This window comes from Ammospiza caudacuta, chromosome 1 (assembly GCF_027887145.1).
Source record: "Ammospiza caudacuta isolate bAmmCau1 chromosome 1, bAmmCau1.pri, whole genome shotgun sequence".
Lineage (NCBI taxonomy): Eukaryota > Metazoa > Chordata > Aves > Passeriformes > Passerellidae > Ammospiza > Ammospiza caudacuta.
The window spans coordinates 134,766,486-134,782,651 of NC_080593.1; the positions used below are offsets into that span (position 1 = coordinate 134,766,486).

The window sequence follows — 16,166 nt, forward strand, 5'->3', positions numbered from 1 at the left end:
ATCAAATGATTTGGTAGTTGTTAACATGGGAGGAAAAAACTAGTAGCAGACTTCAAAATTCACCTAGCATTACAGGCATTCAATTAAGAAAGCATCTTTACAGGAACTTCAGCAGAGTTAGTATGATGGACACCTGTGATGTGCTATTTCTGTAAGCCCTGTGGTAGGGTACTGAAGTGACTGTGTCCTCTTACTGCAGGCATCAAAAATGAGATGATGGCAAATGGCCTTGGAGACTGTAAGAGAGGGAGAATCTGCTTACCCTGTGCCTGTCAAAGGGTTTCTGTCATCCCTTCTCTGCCTCGGTGTAACAGCTACCAAATCATTGTGGTTTGTGTTACTTAATTATGCTATTAAAATAAATTTATACCAACCTTAGGTTACCTTAATAAGCTCAGCTGTGAACTGTGACAGTCAGGCAGTGCTATGTATTCTCGGGTGCATCAGGAGGTGGGTGCAGCAGGGATTGGGGGCTGCCAGGAAATAAAACTGCCATTGCTGGTACCCAATGGGGGCCTCATCTCTGAATACCTTTTCTCTCTTAAGTTTTATTTCTGAGTAGAAGTTGGGGTTTTTGGTTTTGCTTGTGGTTCTTTTTTTTTTTTTTTTTTTAATATGTATTGCACTTTGAGGTGTCAGTCCCTATTTTACATGATGCATTTGCTACTACTGTAATAGTAATGTCACCAGCAGTGAAAACTGACAGGAGTTACTTTGGTCTTGCATTGGTAGAGTTGGTAAAAGACAGTTTAGACACTAGATGTGGCTGGATAGCTGCCCTGCGCTGTGCTCCTCTGTTTCCTGCTAACCCCCGGGGGCTGTGTGGGTGGAGGGACTTCCAGCAGTTAGGAGGAAGCCCCAGGTAAACTTGTTTTTTGAACTGATGATTCTTCAGCTTTTAAAGAGAGAGAGAGTCCTTTGCTGTAGGACTCCAGTTCTGATTCACAGAACTTGAGTGCGACACTGTGTTTGCTCTTAGCATTATATTTTGGAAGATCCACATATTAAAGGGAAAATTTGGGGAAGTGCTTAGGTGATGAAGGGATTTCTGGCAGTATCTAGGGAGTACAATGATGGTTCATTTCATTTGAGGCTGATCCTGATATTTGTAGTCTTTACATCCTATTAATTCCTTGAAAGATAAGCTGATACAAGCATGATTTGCCAGGGCCAGTGGCTCTTCTAAAAGTCTTGGCTCGGGTTATATCCCCCCTCTCTACACATATAAGATAAAAGCACTGTGAATATGAGGTTAACTGAATTCAAATAGAAGACTCTCTAGAGTTATTGCATTCCTTAGAAAATAAATACATTTCTCATATGGTTGAGATTGATCAAAAAAGTGTTCTGTATGCCAGTGATTACATTCCCATCTGTGATTAAGGTTTTCTGTCTGCATCTGGTTTTCACATTATATTTCTGTAACAAGAATCCTTTATATGGCAGAGTTCACTCTCTGTATTTTCTATTAGTTGCAGCTTGAACTACTGCACGGATCGCAGATTTACACATGTGGTTTTCATTACTTCATACCATTGAGAAAAAGTAATATTTGTTTGGGAAAGTATGTTTTTCAAAATTTCCATGGTAATACAACATGTTGATCCTTTTTTATAACACTCATGTAAGACTACAAATTGTTTGAGGCATTCTGCTTTCACTGAAGTTCAGACATTAGACAGTTTTGCATGTACATTCGAACAACAGCATCAGTTTACAATTCAGGAAGTAAAAATACATTTAAAGAAGGAGATTAGTGTAGAATGGGTATAGCAAAATGCATCCATCACTTTGGAAAATGTGGTAAATTGAAAAAATGAACATGGGCCTGAAACAAAAGAAGAGTAGCAAATCGAAGTGATGTCTTCATTGTAAAGTGGATGACAGATTTTTTTTTAATAATAACTTTTTTACAGTAAGATGTTTAAAATCTTTTACCAGCTATGGAAAATGAGTATGCTATTCAGCAGAAATATTGAATTTTTATATATTACATAGTTTAACATATTTGACCATAATTGTTTCTAGTGACCAAATTAAAATAGGTTAGCAAAACATGACTATATCTTTACAAATGTGTTACTCTGAATCCAAAATATTATGTATTCCACTATAAGACAGTATTTCAGCCAGATTGTGCTGTTGTCACTTAGTAGAAAACTTAATGTTTAAATTATCTCAGTGAAATTAATAGGGCCACTTGGTCAGTGGAGAATTTTTCAGTTTTGGTAGGATTTATGGGTTTATGATCATAAAAATCAGATCAAGCAATAACAACAATTCAGAGAATGCTGTATGCATTTATGGAAATTTAAAGTGTTACACAAAAGTCTGGGCAATTGAAAAGTATACAATTCATGCTAGAGGCACAACTGAAAGGTAAATTTATTGCCTATGTAAGAACATTGTGACAACTAGAGAATTGCATACAAAATAAAAATAATTTTATTAAAGTAGTTATTGTACCCAAGTTGTGGAGTCCTAACCACATTTTGGAGGTTATTTTCCAAATGCCAGAGGCAGTTGTGTCACTTTGAGAGCTCCACAGTTGCCAGATTCTGGGTAGAGTCCTGCAGCCCTTACCACTTGTTTTCACTGAAATCAGTGGAATTTTGGCTTCTCCAGGACTGTGGGGAAATGTCCGACCACAACTGCTGGAAAGAAAGAAAGGACTTTGGTGAATTCCTTTGTTCTGTAACCTTAACTTTAACTTGGGAAGGTTTGTTTTGATTTGAGAAGGGTGCTTGTTTGTGGGAAAGATTGCAGTTTCTAGCACAAACACAAATGTGCTCTTTTGCAAATGCCCTTGGGAATGAAGTTTTTTTGCAGAAAGATCTAGTGCGGGAGAGAGTTGGGGCTGGATTCTGGCTTAGATGCATGAGCTGTGGCTGGATCCTTGTGCATGCTGAACTTGATGTCCCGAAATACTTGAACAGTCATTGCAGATTGAAGCATGTACGTAACTGTGTGTGCTTGGCTCTGAAAAAACTTTCTGTCTTGACATAATTATGAACCCCTGAAAAGCAGCATATTAATGCCTTGGAAAAACTGACTGTGATACATTGTGATACAGACTTATACAAATGTCAGAGTATTTGTGTAACCCAAATAAACAGGTATTTTAGGTGTTGGAGTGGGAGGGAAATGGCCTTTTCAAAAGTGGGAAGATGATTTGTAAATATATCAATAGCTTTTTGATCTGCCTTTCTTTAAATGTGTTTGCTGTTACAACTTACAAATCCAATTTAGTATTGGTGATGTGTAAATTGGAAGATCTCTATTTTTAGTAAACATTTTGATTTAATAAATGGTTCTCTAGAGCTTCTGTTGAACCAGGTAAAGTATGAAATATTTTATATTATGTGAATGTATTTAAACCCAAGCATTTTACAGAATTAACTAATGGGTAGAATATAGGCTGCCCTTAATTTGTTGCCTTCTATATGCCAGCTGTTTTAACTGAGCAAATTATGAAACTACCTTTGTTGAAGAATTAATACAGTTTTAAAGTACTACCTTATATTAGCAAAGAAAATGTGGTTACTTGTTGTAGAATAATGTTTCTGTCTTCCCTTTTTATTTAAGACTACTATTATCATGTAAATGAAGGGGTGTGGTGCTTCAAACTGGCTGTGATATATGCTTTTTTTGTTTTTTTTTTTCATTTGTTGTTGTCAATAGAAAAGATTGATCTCTGGGCTGGTGAACATAATATCTGTCCCAGTCAGAAAAGGAAAGAGGAAATTAGCAGAGCGATTGGTGGAGAATGATATCTGTCAAAAGAAACACTTGGAGAGCACTGAGTTTAGTGATAGGTGACTGCCGGAAAAAAGGGAACTTTGAATTTTGTCAAGGTAAGGAACAGAAAAATATTTGATTTTATAATGTGAATACCTTTTAGAAGTTATTCGTGTGTATATAATGACTGTACCTTGCCTTGTAAACTGTAATTAAAAAAGAAATCTTTCCCTTTAGCTCCAAAGAGTCTGCCTAAATCAGTGAAGGTGCGGTCCTTGTTTAATACAAGTAAGAAAAGTGTACTGCAATGTTCATAAAATACATCAGTCCTGACTTTTAGAAAATCTGCGTGAAATTTTAAACTTTGGTGTTATTTTTGTGTTTTTAATGACACAGTTGCTCTTTATGTGTCATGTCAATAGTACTTGGCTGGGTTGTGGAAATAGTGACTTTCAGTTTTCTGAGCTGTGAATTGGAATAGTATTTGCAACCAAGTTAAGAGGTAGTTGTAATCACATTGACAAAATGGTTGTTTGTAATTTAGTGGAATCCTCTGGTAAACTCATTGCATCAAACTGGGAATCTCTGATAAATTTGATTGAGATGATAATGAGAATGGATATTTCTGCTTCTTGTGCGCAAAGATTTTTACCGTACTATAAAAGTAAATCTGCTATTGCTGGACAAAATTTCTAGATAAGCTATGACAGTCGTTCCTGTCTTCACTGTAACTACATTTTTTCTTCTAAAATGGTGTGTGTCTGGATGGCAAGCAACTGCTAAACTGATTTTAAGTGCTTTCCAACACTTGGATAATTTTCTTTCTCAGTGTTGGACCATATCGCCTGACATAACTTTGATAGAGTCTGGTACCAAAATAAGATGAATGGTGTCTGAGTACTCTTGGCTTTGCCCTGGATAGTTTTAAAGGTAGCTCAGCCTTGATCATATTACTTGTTTTCCCACCTGAGATACCATGGCCCATGCTGCTCTGCCTGTGGGGTGTGCAGAGATGGAGAACAGCTGAAAGAGCCAGTGGGAGCCTCTGCACAACACCTTGTAGCAAAGGGCTAGGCCTGAGGTTTTGTGCACCAGTGTGAACGTACTTTTAAAAGATTAAATCCTAATAAAAATGAAGTTGCATTCTAACTTGAGTTCCTATCTCATTTTAAAACAAATAAATGCTTTTGTGGGACCTTCATGTACTCAGGCAGCACTGACAGAGAATGAATAATCTTAGCAGGGTTTCTTCATATGTTTTGATTTTGCTTATTTAGCAATGTATAGCTTCTGACTAATTTTTCCTTTTCACTATCTACAGTTTTATTTTTCAAAGTGCAAATGTACCCTGTACAGGTGGCTGTTGGTTGGTTTCTTTTGCCATATGGGTCTTCATAAAGGATTTTAAAAATAAATAAATGTAAAAGTAAAGATGTAATGCCTGAAGCATGCAGTGCTGGCATACTAATGGGAAGTTTATTGTGGTTTATTGCTATCAGAGCATGTGCAAGATAATGGAAATTTCCTACAACTTGGGAGAAAGGCTTATTTTCTAATACCATTAATTTAAAGAAAGGGAGTTAATATGACTAAAATTCACTTCATCTCTATAAAGTCCAACTGATGTGATGGTTGCTGAAGTATTCATAAAAAGAAGGGAACAGCACCTTATCCTTCCTGTTCACTGTTGTGCAGGTTGTGCTCTCTGTATTGTCTGGGTGCAGGCACATCTCTGCCGTGCTGAAGCTGCTGTATACTGCATGATTCCCTTCCCTGTGCAGTTCTATCAGTTGTAGCCTTATACTAAATAAACACATCTCTCTGTGACACCTCTTACAGAGTTAACAATACTGTATAGTTTTCACCTTGCTAATGAAGAATTCAAAACTGCTTTGTAGCTCTTAGAGAGTGATCAGTGGGGGTTAACAGTTCTTAAATCTTAGGCCATTCCCATTTTGTCATTTGCTTGAATTGAGGTGACTGGGTAAGATGTCTACATCTGGATGTATTTGTGACATGCTCAAGAATTTTAGTCTTAAATGGTTAAGAAGCTCCACATTTTCAATGAATTTTTTTTTGTTTTAAATTTCAGTTTTAAATAATTAGAGATGAAGCCAACACTGAGCTTAACTTAGTATGGACTTTGCTGTGCCCAAGAAGATTTGCCTTGCTATTTAGAGCCTAAATTGGTGTAAGAGGCAAAAAAAAGGTGTTTTGAGTTTATTGCCTCCTTGAAGCAATGGCCTCTTGTAGCAATGACTACTTCTGCTGATGTGACCTTTCAAGCATCCTCATCTTTGTTTTGCTATTGCAAAGTCATCTTCTCTTAGCTTCCTTTTTTTATCTTCAAAACAATTGTTTGCTTACCAATGTATCTTAAGGAGTACAGTGAAAATAAAAAAGTCCCCTTCAAACATACCACTGATGCAAAAGAGTATGCAACTGTATTATAGACAGTGAATTGTACTTCCAATCAGAATTTCATCTGTTCATGTGGTGCACACCTGTGGCTTGCTGGCATTGCTCTTGATCGGAGTGTGAGAGAGCTTAATGAAAAACAAAGCCAGGATGACAAGGAGAGACTCCACAGCAAACATGGGTTACTTCACATTAGTAAGAAAGTGAAATTCAAAGTACTGCTTCGGAGACAGCTCCCTGGTATGTGGGACCATGTATGGGTGACCTGCAAAGGACACTGGTGCCCTGCTCGCTGCTACCTTGCAAATAAAAGCATTTTTCTCTCTAGGTCAGGTTGATTTGGGCCAGTTGAGAGCAGGGCCGATTTCTCCAGTTGCTTTCTGAGCCAGTGAGAGTATCCTGGGCAAGAATCCAGCTTTTGAAGTGCAAAGAAAATAACCCATAATCTATATAAAACGCTAGCGGATGGGAAAGGGAGGAAATTTACAGAGAATAAGTGAGTTTGAGAACAACTGTGTTAAAAGTAGAATGTAAGGGGAATGTGTGTATTTGACATTAGTATTTATTTTAATTTGAAAATACGGTCTTTGAAACCTTTGAGGTGAGCAGAGGACAAGCTCTTGCAATATGATATATTTATTAGTAAACTGAAACCAAGTGCTCCAGTTCAAGTTCCTTTTTCAAAGTGATTTTTTCTCCCCTGAATTCAGAGTTTGGGTTCTCTCTCTGTGCCCCCCCTCCCTGCTCCCCCTCAATGTAATGTGTCTCTGATAACATTAATGGGCTTTGCCCCACATGGAGCAGCAAGTGTATTGTACCACTGCTCACTGATCCCAGGTCAGTGTGATGCGTGAAATCAATTTATTTGAATCTCTTTGCCTGTATAGGAACTTGGCAGCATGCCAGTTGTTTTCATTTAATGTTCTTTGTGTTGAACACAGACAAGCAGGCATGCTTTTGTACTCCTCTTTCTTCTGGGCTCTTCTCTTTTCAGCCAATATTCTATTCTGTGGATTTTTCAGAAAGAAGTAGGAATGTGTTACCTTTTTAAAAATAATTTTTGTTTAAATAGCCTTTAAAGAGCGTAGAAACTAGGTCAGTCACAGAGCAGCCTTGTGTAGGGTTTTCTGCCAAGTGTAGGTGGTAACACCTGCCCTTTCCCATTTCTGAAATTTGGGGAAAAAGAGAAAACACTGGTCTGCTTTTCTAATGCCTAGGTCTATGATTTATATGCAGTTGTAAGACAAAGACTCTTCAATGATGCTTAAACCAGAATAATTTTATTTCTAAATAAATGAATGTCTGGCTGTTGGCTGGAAAAATTGGCAATATGTTTCAGGATCTTTTTGAGTAATGACCTTAAACTAAACATTAATTTGGGAATCCCTTGTCTCATCCTTCTGTCTGTTCATCCCCTCCCCCAAGTAATTTAATATTTTGAATGGCTGGCTGAAGAACAGCTTTACCCAAGTACCCATTTATTTCATTTTTTTCCTCCTTTTTTTTTATGAGAAATCAAGGTGTGTGGAACACAGCAAATAATGTAGCCCTTCGTAAACTGGGGGTGGGGGAGGGAGGGAACAGCAGCAGATATTTGCAGGAGGATTTGTTCCAGAGCCGGTGCCGGGAGCGGCAGGAGCAGCAGGGGCAGCTCTGCCCGTGCTTGGCGCGGCTGGTGCGGAAGCTGATGTGCAGAACCGCGGAGCCGCGGCGCAGGGGTCAGACTCGTACACATCAGCCCCGTTTCCTTGTTTAATTACCTGAAGAGCAAAACATCCAGGCTGGGAGTGTGTGAAAACCCAGTATCTCGATCAGCAGTTTGCTGCTCCGACATCCTGCGAGGCCAGCCCCGTCTGTCCGCAAACGTCAGGGCTGGTTCCTGACAGGGGGCTATCTCTGCCGGGCCTCGGTTCCTTCCATTCAGGAGGCATTGTGTGGAAGAGGGTTTGGTCAGGAATTTGAGGTTCCTGCCGGTTCTTCCAGCCCGGACAACCCTGTGACAGATAGGCAGGATTTTTTTTTCTTTTAAAGAATAATAATAAAGAAAAAAATTGGCTCTTTTTAGTCTTTCCCTTGTAATTCTGGCATTGGTATAACACTGACTGAAACAAAACATTAACCCTTTTTCTTCTGAATTTGTATCTTTTTTCTTCTATTTGATTCTTTCTTTCTTGACCTCTTATTTTCAGAAATCAAATCTTCTAAGGAGCAAATTATTTGAGGTGCATTTTGTTCTATGCAACAGTTATGTTTTTGAAAATGGTATTTATTTCATAGTTCTCATTTATATAATCATCATGCTTGGCATATTAAGTTTATCATTTTAAGTGTGCTTGGCAGCATTGTTTTTCTTTGTCCCCTGGATTCAAACCAAGCTAGTGTTTGTTTCTGGCCCATTAAAACAGTAATGGCAGCTATCAATGCTTCCATTCTTATTATCCAAGTGATTTTCTTAGATGTTTAAAAGTCTGGTGTTCAATTTTAAAGTGTTGGGATAGGGTCACTTATAGTCCTTGGTCCTTTATAGCTGCTGTTTGTTGAGGTCACAGGCAGCGTTCAGGATTGGGTCCATAGATGGATATATTCCATTAGGATGTAAAGCTCCTCCCTATAACTGAAAGATACTGTATGTTTACATGGGCAAAGGGCTTCAATAGGTGTTTGGTTGTTTCGGGGTTTGTCTGTTTCTTTATTTTGGTTTTGTTTTGGTTAGGTTTTTTTAATGTGTGTGTGGGAAGAATTAAAGTATGACTTCTTGTTTGAATGATAACTGAAGAATATTACTCTTATGACTAGAATCTCAGTACCTGAGTTTATAGCATAGTGGTGTTAATAGTTGTACTGGTAGAACTTAAAATCACTGGGTAAAAGTAGTAGAGGGAGGCAACATAATTAATAAGGGCTTCCAGCAGAAATGAGTGTAGCATGTGACTATTGCTGTTTATTGTTGTGGGCAGAAGCTGGTCGAAGAAAGATACTTGTGGTTGCAGGAGGAGAGAAGGAGAGCTGAAAATTAACTAAGGTTTCATTTCCTTTCATGCTGAAGGCTTATGGTCCAGTTTGTAGAGTTTTGCCCACAGGCACAGCATACATATTAATGTGCTAGAGATTTTGGGCACTTTGTAGGTGAGATTGAAATCTTTTGAGCAGTTAGATTTTCCCTGCTAATATTTAATTGGAAATTTGTAATACAAATGTAAGGGCATACTTTTCTTCTTGCAGGTAAGGATTTTGGTGACCCTTGAGTGAAGGAGGTAGCCTTCAGTGTGCATATGCTGTCACAGACAGGAGTCAGCTGAAGAGCTAAGAGTCATTGTCATCTATTGTGCCACTAATCCCCCATCTGAAAAGCATTTTCAGGGGTTGGTGCAACAAAAGAGCTGTAAAAGTGTTATCAGATTGATAATTGTGATCTAATGAACTCCTAAATATGTACAATAATCCTTCACCTTTAGGATCAGGCCCCTTTCTTCAGTACAAACTCCCTAGTGTACTACACTCTGGTGTAAAGGTGCCTTTAAGTAAAAGTGGATGACTTAGACATGTGGTTTTAAATGTCTGTCCTGTCATATTGTAAAGAAGCCATAATCTAAATAACCATTGCTTGTATTTATAGGATGAAAAAAAGGATGGTTTATGCATTGTGGTCAGTCTCACATTCTTGAAGGGAACATGACATATGTACAGGGTTTGTACATATGAGGGAAATTATATGTCTATGAAAGCATTGTCTGTTTGTTGAACCTTTACATGTCATATAAGTTGTGTCCCTCTTTCCCAGTGTTTTAGTTGCCTTTTTTTTTTTTTTTGGCAGAGTTCATAATCCAATGAACTGTCCATGACCTCTGTCCAACCATTGCCTGCCTCAACTAGCAGTCCATTAAATGAAAAGTTCTCCACGGACGTGTGGTGACAACAACCACCACATCGTCTTTCCTCCTACCCATTGCGTGTCAAGAGCCGCTTTGAAAATAACAAATAATAAATGGTAGCCTTTACACCAGGGCTGCCACTCAAAAATTCTTTGGGATAATGGTTTTAAATCAGCATTCTCTTAAAAAAAATATTTATCTTGGCCATCTCCAAAAGCCTCTGCTGTGATAATCTTGCTTAAGGAAAATTCTTGCGGATAATAGTTCCCAAGATTGTTTGGGCTTTATTAAAACTGCCACCTTGCATTGTGCCCAAACATTTACTGCTTCTCTTTGCAGATATTCTCCTAGTGTAAAGTGGTGTAATTTGCTCTTGGTATGAAATTCCACTTCATAATCACTTCTGCATTTTTCTGCTTCTCTTCTGAATGGCTACAACGAAGCACCATGTGGAGTACAACACCATTAGATAAAGTGAAATTATATTTAGAATCTTGTGTTCCTCAAGGCTTCTCCCGGTTCCTAAAGAAACAAAGATTTTGTATTTTAATTTTTCTTAGCTATGATGGGATTCATCTGGGTCAGACTAGAAGCACAGAGATTAGAACATCACATGGTGCTTCCAGGGAGCTTGATGTGCTCCTTCAATTGCACTTTAGGTGAATACGGTTCTGGCTTAGTTTTGAAATGGAAACCTAACTGGCATGGTGTTTTCCCCTCAGTGTTAAGAGTGCTGATTGTTGCTATTCAATTTATGTATTAATTGAGGGTAATATTTTACAGTAGTACTCACACTTTGGAATTCTGGAACTTCTTTTAGCTGTCAAGGTTGGTGGAGGTGGGAGAGGATAACTGTCCAAGGCAGCTGGAGTAGAGTCAGGTCATGTAGTGAGCTGGAGAAGAGGGATGTGTAGCAGAGTGAGAAGGTGGCCCCAGAGTAATGAATTTAGGAGTAGATCTGGTGCCAGAGAGAAGACAGAGGACAGTGATTGGAAAAGTGAGAGAAAAATGTGGTGGAAGGTATAACTAAGGAAACAATGGAAAGAAAAGGGCTTGACTAAAATCAGCGCCTTCCTTTTGTCACTTACAAATGCCTTTCTATCATCAAGGGTTGAATGAGTTTGTGTACTGATTCTGCTGTTTCCAGATGCTGAGCTGCATTAGAGCAGTTCATTTGGTAATACTGCCTGGCATTTTAACAATTACAGGGTCTGCCAGTGGGTTGTCCTCTTATAACTGTGAGAAAACTCATCCATAAAAGAACCACTGTTCTGTTTGGACTTAGTTCTCTTCATGTAAAAATCTGCCCTTGCTGCCTCTGTTCCATTAGATCTCCTCATTCATCAGGGAAACAGAAAATACTTGATGATAAGGTGACTTTCTCACCTGGCTCTGGAAAGCAAATAATTTAAATGGAGAAATAATACTTAGCTGTCCTAGATAAGCTGAAATATGTATTTACAGTCCTCATTCACTTGCCCTCCTGAAGTTACTCAGTAGTTGACAGATGTCATACTAAAATAAAGCATTAGTAGTAAAGAGCAACATGCTGTCCAATGGCAGTGCTGTGGTGTTATGGGCACTACTGTGTGTATAAAAACATAACCAGGCATGCAGAACGGCCAGGCTTCCAGCCCATTACAGTGGAGGCCAGTGCAAAGATTTTGCTAACTGATGTAAGACTAAGCTTTATTTCTGAATACTTGTCAGTGTGTTTTACTAGCACAACCATGCCCTTATATTGTTGGAAAAAATTATATATATATATATATGAATAATACAATACTTTAATTTCCCCTATATTTCTGATGACTGTTGTGGTTTGCAAATTCATATTGAGCTCATCAGGAGCAATAGATTTGTGTGAAGGCCCCTTTGAAGAAAGTTTTTGTACCATTATAAATGTAGCAAATAAATACAAGTTGATCAATATGTGACAAAAGGGTGAAGAAGGAAGGTCAATAGGTAAGGATATTTGCATATAAACCATTTTTGCCCTGTTGAAAATGGCAGTATGAGCATAAATAAATGTTTTGTAATGCTGTGTATTTGCTCCACCTGGTGGATTTTCCTGGAAGTGTTTTTAATCTTAATGGGAAATTGTCTTTTATGTTAAAGACATTTCTCAGAGTAAAAGCAACTTCTTTCTTTCATTCTTTCCTTCTTTCCTTCTTTCCTTCTTTCCTTCTTTCCTTCTTTCCTTCTTTCCTTCTTTCCTTCTTTCCTTCTTTCATTCTTTTCCCCTTTCCTTTCCTTTCCTTTCCTTTCCTTTCCTTTCCTTTCCTTTCCTTTCCTTTCCTTTCCTTTCCTTTCCTTTCCTTTCCTTTCCTTTCCTTTCCTTTCCTTTCCTTTCCTTTCCTTTCCTTTCCTTTCCTTTCCTTTCCTTTCCTTTCCTTTCCTTTCCTTTCCTTTTTCTCTTTTCCTTTTTTCTTTCTCTTAGCAATGGCATTGCAATAGGCAGATTTGTGGAAAGTATAATTTGATATTTGTCTTGGCCACACATTGTCAGCATAGAGATCTCTATGAAAGCGTAGCATTCCAAATCCATTAGTAATTACAGTTTATTTTGGGGCTTATTTAGAGTATTCTTGGACTCATCTAGAGATTAGTAATTGCTGAATCCAAGTCTGTGGCTTGTAGAGTTATATGTGATCAGTGAAAGGGAGGATTTGCTATGAGTTCCCCCTCCCCTCCTTCCCCCCCACCCCGGTTCTGAGCCCCTCGATCAGAAGTAGCAGTGTTATTGAAAAAGAGAGTTACTATGCTTAAGTGTTAGTGCTGTACATCAGCATAAAATCTGTCTGTCATTAAGCTAGCTTTGCAAACATTGTTTTCTTTGGAATTCTTAAGGACTTGGTTATGCTTTGATCATCTCATTGTTCTCCTTAGGTTATTTTTTTCCTTTAGAGTGTAATGGCTCCCTAACAGAAGGTGAAGTTTAGAAAATAGTGTCTCCATATGCAAGGGATTTGGAGACCTTTTTATTGTCTTTAAAAATGTCATTCATAGTCCTCATTAGCATTTATTGTTGCAAGCATACAAGCAGAAAATGTGAAATTGGTATGTCATGAATAGCTCCACAGAGCTCTAGAGCCCTGAAATTTTGCCTGCAGTGTGGTGTGGGGCAGGCATTGAGAGAAAGCTGGCCAGATGGCTGCCAGCACAGAGCAGAGCTGCAGGTTTTTGTCTCTGGTGCTGAGAGGAGGGAAAGTTCACTGGAGCATACGCTATCACCCCGTGCATTTTAACAAAACTAACTCGCCATCAGTCAAAACTGGGAGGTGGTGACATTGAAACAAAAGTTTTCAATATAATGTAACAATTCTTGTCAAATGAATAAAGTATGTTTAGTTAGTGTCACAAATATTGACATGTTACAGAGAAAAATGCAAGGCTCAAATTTATGGCTAGTGGTAGATACACTTTCACACAAATATGCTCTACATCATCTTTATTACGAAGATCCTATACATTGAAAAGACATCGATTAAAGGTCAAAACTTGGGTTAATATACTACAGCAGGAGGAGTTTCCCTACCCATGTTAAATGAACAAACACCCTGAGCTTCAAGTCAAAAAGCAGCTGATAGCTTGAAACACTTTTTCCCTTCACTGCCCCCCTCCTGCATGCCCTCCCCCTTTCCCCTTCTTTTTATGTCTTAAAACATGGCTATAGTTCAGCAGGAGCAGATATTCTCTTCCAGGCTTCTTCAGGTCACACTGAATGTGTTTTTTCTCTGTTAGTGAGACAGCATCATTGGTGTTCTCTTTCAGAAATATTTTCAAATCAATATCAAATTTTCTAAAGTGCATGAGTGGTGTCTATGCACAGATGGTGTGGGAATTTTCTTTGAAGTCAAATGATGATGGAAATTAGCAGTCAATTCTAATTTACTTTACCCACATTTTGGAAAATATAGTATTTAATAAAAAAGTGAGGCAAAACTTGTTTAGCTTAAATCTAGTGAAAGAAATAGATCCCAAGACAGGTACACTTATATGTGAGTTTGTCCATGTGAGTGTTTTTACCAGAACATATATAGAGAGCAAAAGAGCATGTGTTCTTTAAGGCCTGAATGTTGTCCCTCCCACTGTGAGTCAGTTAATTTTTTACAGAACTATTCTTTCATATTAGGTCAAAATGTATACTTTCATTGTTTTAAAACCTGAAATGCACCCAAAATGTCACTGGAATTTCTATGTGTTCAACAAAAATTAATTTTTGGGGGGTTTTTTTGATCAAAAAGCAATAGGCAGTCTAGGTTGTTAAGTCTAATGCACTATCAAGGTTGCCTTTTCTTAATAGATGATTTAAAATACTCTTTAGAGTATTATTGAAATATGGATATAACATACAAGTTTTCTTAACTGAAAAAACATGAATGCTTTCTCAATTCCAATGAGTTTAATCCAGTACTTGAGGTAACATCATGAACAGCTTGTCTTAGAAAACAAAGAATATTTTCTTACCACCTTGGTGACTACCTTTCAACTGCTCAGTGTTTGATTTGTGTAGGTAATCTCAATTAGTCTATATTTCACAGAGCAGTGTATGTTTTAAATGTCTCATTTGTCTTTTTTCAAAGTCCAGAAAGCCTTGCCAATAAGGAAATGCTTAGGGAAATGTTTAGTGTTATCTGGCAAATGTTTTGTGTTGTGTGCATAAAGAGCTGCTGTTAACAGATAAGCACATATCTTATTGGAATATTTAAATTCTATTTCCAAGGAAAGAATTGGAAGTTTATAGAGAAGTGCCTTTCTTGGGTAGATTTAGCTTTTTGTGGTAGTGCAGTAAAACCAAGGGAGGCTAGGTACAATGTAATGGAAAGAGTTGCACTGAGGGTCTCATTGCAGGCTTAGGTGGGCTGCCATGGCACCAGGCAATCAGAGATAGTTGGGCAGCCAGAAATTACTGAGCTTCTCCTGAAGGTGTTGCCATTACTGTACTGTGGTTGGACAGTCAACTGAACCAAGTTAAGAAAGCATCCAGAAGTGGCTGTCCCCTGTCCCCTGCATCAGCTCCACAGCTCACACATTAGGTGGGTTTGCCCTGTCAGTGGGATGCCTTAAGAAAACACTAATAGCTTCCAGCTGGGTGGAAAATCAAAACGTTTTGGGGCTGACAAAACTAGTAGATTTGAATTTGAAAGCCCAGCTAATGCCTCCATTTTTATTTACCACTCGCCCATAAAAGATTATTTTCCAATATGTCAGCCTCATTTGGTGGCCAGTGGTCTGAAAGTGAAAGTGGAACAAGCAAGCGGGGAAATCTGGACATTAGTGAGTCCGCCCTTTCAAGCTGGTGTGCCACTTTGTGGAATGGCCTTCCCTGAGATTGGGGGGGTCCTAATGACCATTCATCAATGCTCGTTGACTGATCATTGAGTGCCTTCTCATTCAGTTTATCAAGTCTTGCACATAAAAAGTCAGAATAAGCATTATTCAGCTTTGTTAAAGCCAACTAGGAGTAAAATGCTCCATTTGAACCCATTTTGCCCTTGGTTTTTCACTTTGTTAATGCAGTCCTGCTTAAATGAGTGCTTTTATTGGGTCTGTTAGAATATCTGAAACTATTAATTCTCTTGTATTGAATAGCTGGTGGCAGGCCAGAGCAGATGGGGTAGAAAACTATTTGGTTGGGTGTATTGCTTTCAATTAGGATCAATGAGGTTTCAGCTCCTTTGAATTAACTCACTTAATACCCACTGTGTGAAGTCACAATGTATCACAACAGTCTGCTATAAGTAGAGCGGGAAGTTGAGAAGTCCTACAGAAAAGCTTTGAGTTAAATTCTTCCTTCACTGTTAATAGAGAGCTTTTATTAACTACAGATGTGTTTCAGTGGACTTCCAGTCCCTGTTATTAAACTGGGTTTGCACGAAAGGCAATCTCTGTACTTTTACATGATGGCCATTAGGAATTTCCCTTTTCCATCAGATCCATGTCTTGGCTACCTTATATCATCTGCTGCATAAAAATCTTTATATTTCCCCTTCAAATACAAGACTATGGAGACTGGTTTGCCTCCTCTACCCATTTTCAAACTAAGGACTCCTAAAGGAAGATATAAAATTATTTTGTAAAGCATTTTGAGTGATGGTTAAAGAAGGAGCTGGTGCCCACCCAGGATGGTGTAAT

At 38.3% G+C, this 16,166-nt stretch overlaps 1 protein-coding gene across 2 annotated transcripts in view; it reads left to right on the top strand.

Moving 5' to 3' along the window:
* RUNX1T1 (RUNX1 partner transcriptional co-repressor 1) overlaps window positions 1–16,166 on the top strand; it is a 112,443-nt gene that overhangs the window by 16,186 nt on the left and 80,091 nt on the right. The window contains exon 2 of one of the 2 annotated variants that reach the window (XM_058823287.1): window positions 3,682–3,854. The exons of the other annotated variant lie outside the window; for it this stretch is intronic. Coding sequence (XP_058679270.1) covers window positions 3,767–3,854 — 88 coding nt within the window. The 5' untranslated portion in view covers window positions 3,682–3,766. The remainder of the gene's footprint in view (window positions 1–3,681; window positions 3,855–16,166) is intronic. 2 annotated transcript variants of the gene reach the window in all.